We start from the raw sequence: 2,500 nt of genomic DNA on the forward strand, positions 1-2,500 counted from the left end.
GTGTGTGGGTGTGTGTGTGTGTGTTATGTTTGTGGTCTGTGTTTGTCCCCCTAGCATTGCTTGACAACCGATGCTGGTGTGTTTACGTCCCCGTCACTTAGCGGTTCGGCAAAAGAGACCGATAGAATAAGTACTGGGCTTACAAAGAATAAATCCCGGGGGTCGATTTGCTCGACTAAAAAGGTGGTGCTCCAGCATGGCCGCAGTCAAATGACTGAAACAAGTAAAAGAGTAAAAGAGTAAGGTGATGCTCCAGCATGGCCGCAGTCAAATGACTGAAACAAGTAAAAGAGTAAAAGAGAGTTCTTGAATATATTTGTTTTGTATTGTTTTTGTTTACTTTTTTTGTTTTTTGTCTGTTTTGTTTATTAGGGAACTTATGAACTTTTACATGATTAACAAATTCTCCAAAGTTCATCTTCGAAAAGTGCCAGATGCTGGTTTGTCGGAGGATATTTTCTAATTTTAAAAATATGCTGTAATTTATCACCCGCTATGGTGTTATTATGAGCTTCCTCTGTTTTTTCCCCTTATAAGTAAGCCTTCCATCTCATACAATGTAGGAAAGAATTTCTTTTAGATATTAGTTCCTTTATATATTCTTTCTTAAGTAGGAGTGGAATGTCCTTTAAGGATGCTTCAATGCTTATCTTCTCCATGTTCTGGTAAATTGTTTTGTCAGCTCGTCGAAGAACGATAAATTTTTGTATTGCTAAGTTATTAGGGATTTTTCCAAACGTTTACCGTTTTACTCACAGTTTTACTCACAGTTTTTAATATAAATAATAAGGACTATGATGAAGTAGTACTTCATGAATTTCAATTTACAGTTTGATTTAAATACAGCTTAATATCGGCCTACATATGTTTCCATTGCCTCGGATAGTAACCTATTTCTTGTTTCTTTACTGCCCACAAGGGGCTAAACACAGAGGGGACAAACAAGGACAGACAAACGGATCAAGTTGATTATATCGACTCCAGTGCGTAACTGGTACTTATTTAATCGACCCCGAAAGGATGAAAGGCAAAGTCGACCTCGGCGGAATTTGAACTCAGAACGTAGCGGCAGACGAAATACTGCTACGCATTTCACCCGGCGTGCTAACGTTTCTGCCAGCTCTCTGCATTTGCAACTTTGCTATAATACCGGTGTAGTTTCGTTAGGCTCTTCACTAGTATCCTTTCAGATTGAACTGGTTAAAGTTTAAGTTGATTTTAGTATTGCGTTTAACGTTAATTCCGACGCGAACTTTATTTTGATTTCCAAGTATTAATTGGATAATCACTTGTTTGTTTCATAGAATCAATTAATTCAAGATATTTCGTCATATCATGGTTGTTTGGTTATTTATAACATATTTAAATTGTTTAAAGGTTGATTTTTTTCAAATGCAAGCATCGTAAATATTGTTCTCGCCTAGAATTCATTATATTACACTATGATGTAAAAATATGGTGAAATTCTTCTATACATAATGCGCATTTATTTGTCCCTGATCTATAAGGTTTAGCGATACTTTATCACCCATTATGGTGTTATTATGAGCTTCCACTGTTTTTCTCATAGATCAAGCCTTCCATCTCATACGATGTATGAAAGAATTTCTTTCAGATATTGGGTCCTTTATATATTCTTTCTTAAGTGGGAGTGGAATGTCCTTTAAGGGTGCTTCAATGCTTATCTTCCCCATGTTCTGGTAAATCGTTTTGTTAGCTCGTTGAAGAACGATAAATTTTTATATTGGTAAATTATTAGGGATTTCTCAAAACGTTTACCGTTTTACCATTTACCAGCACAATAATCTCTGCAATTGTTCAAATCAAAACTCATGTTCTGTTAAGCATCCTTAAAGAACGTTCCACTCCCATCTAAGAAAGAATATATAAAGGACCCAATATCTAAAAGAAACTCTTTCATACACCGTATGAGATGGAAGGCTTGCTTCTATGATAAAAACAGAGGAAGCTCATAATAACACCATAATGGATAATAGAGTATCGCTAAACCAAATAGATCAGGGACAAATAAATGCGAATTATGTATAGAAGAATTTTACCATATTTTTACATCATAGTATAATATAATGAATTCTAGACTAGAGCAATATTTAGCAGAAAAGTCAGCACACCGGGCGAAATGCATGGCAGTATTTCGTCTGCCGTTACGTTCTGAGTTCAAATTCCGCCGAGGTCGACTTAGCCTTTCATCCTTTCGGGGTCGATTAAACAAGTACCAGTTACGCACTGGGGTCGATGTAATCGACTCAATCCCTTTGTCTGTCCTTGTTTGTCCTCTCTATGTTTAGCCCCTTGTGGGCAGTAAAGAAATAAGAACAATATTTACGATGCTTGCATTTGAAAAAGATGGACCTTTAAATAACCAAAGAACCATAATATCACGAAATATTTTAAATTAACTGATTTTATGAAACAAACATGAGATTATCCAATTAATACTTGGAAGTCAAAATAAAATTCGCGTCGGATATTAACGTTA

The 2,500-nt window shown here is 35.7% G+C and overlaps 1 protein-coding gene across 1 annotated transcript in view; it reads left to right on the forward strand.

The window, feature by feature from the left end:
• Positions 1 to 372: 372 nt before the first annotated feature.
• The window catches only part of LOC115226870 (NACHT and WD repeat domain-containing protein 2-like), a gene marked incomplete at its 5' end in the record, with an annotated part of 11,693 nt that continues 9,565 nt past the window's right edge, over positions 373 to 2,500 (forward strand). Inside the window, one exon of the mRNA XM_029797860.2 lies at positions 373 to 427. Coding sequence (XP_029653720.1) covers positions 373 to 427 — 55 coding nt within the window. The remainder of the gene's footprint in view (positions 428 to 2,500) is intronic.

The sequence above is a fragment of the Octopus sinensis genome, unplaced genomic scaffold (assembly GCF_006345805.1).
Source record: "Octopus sinensis unplaced genomic scaffold, ASM634580v1 Contig00241, whole genome shotgun sequence".
Taxonomy (NCBI): Eukaryota; Metazoa; Mollusca; class Cephalopoda; order Octopoda; family Octopodidae; genus Octopus; species Octopus sinensis.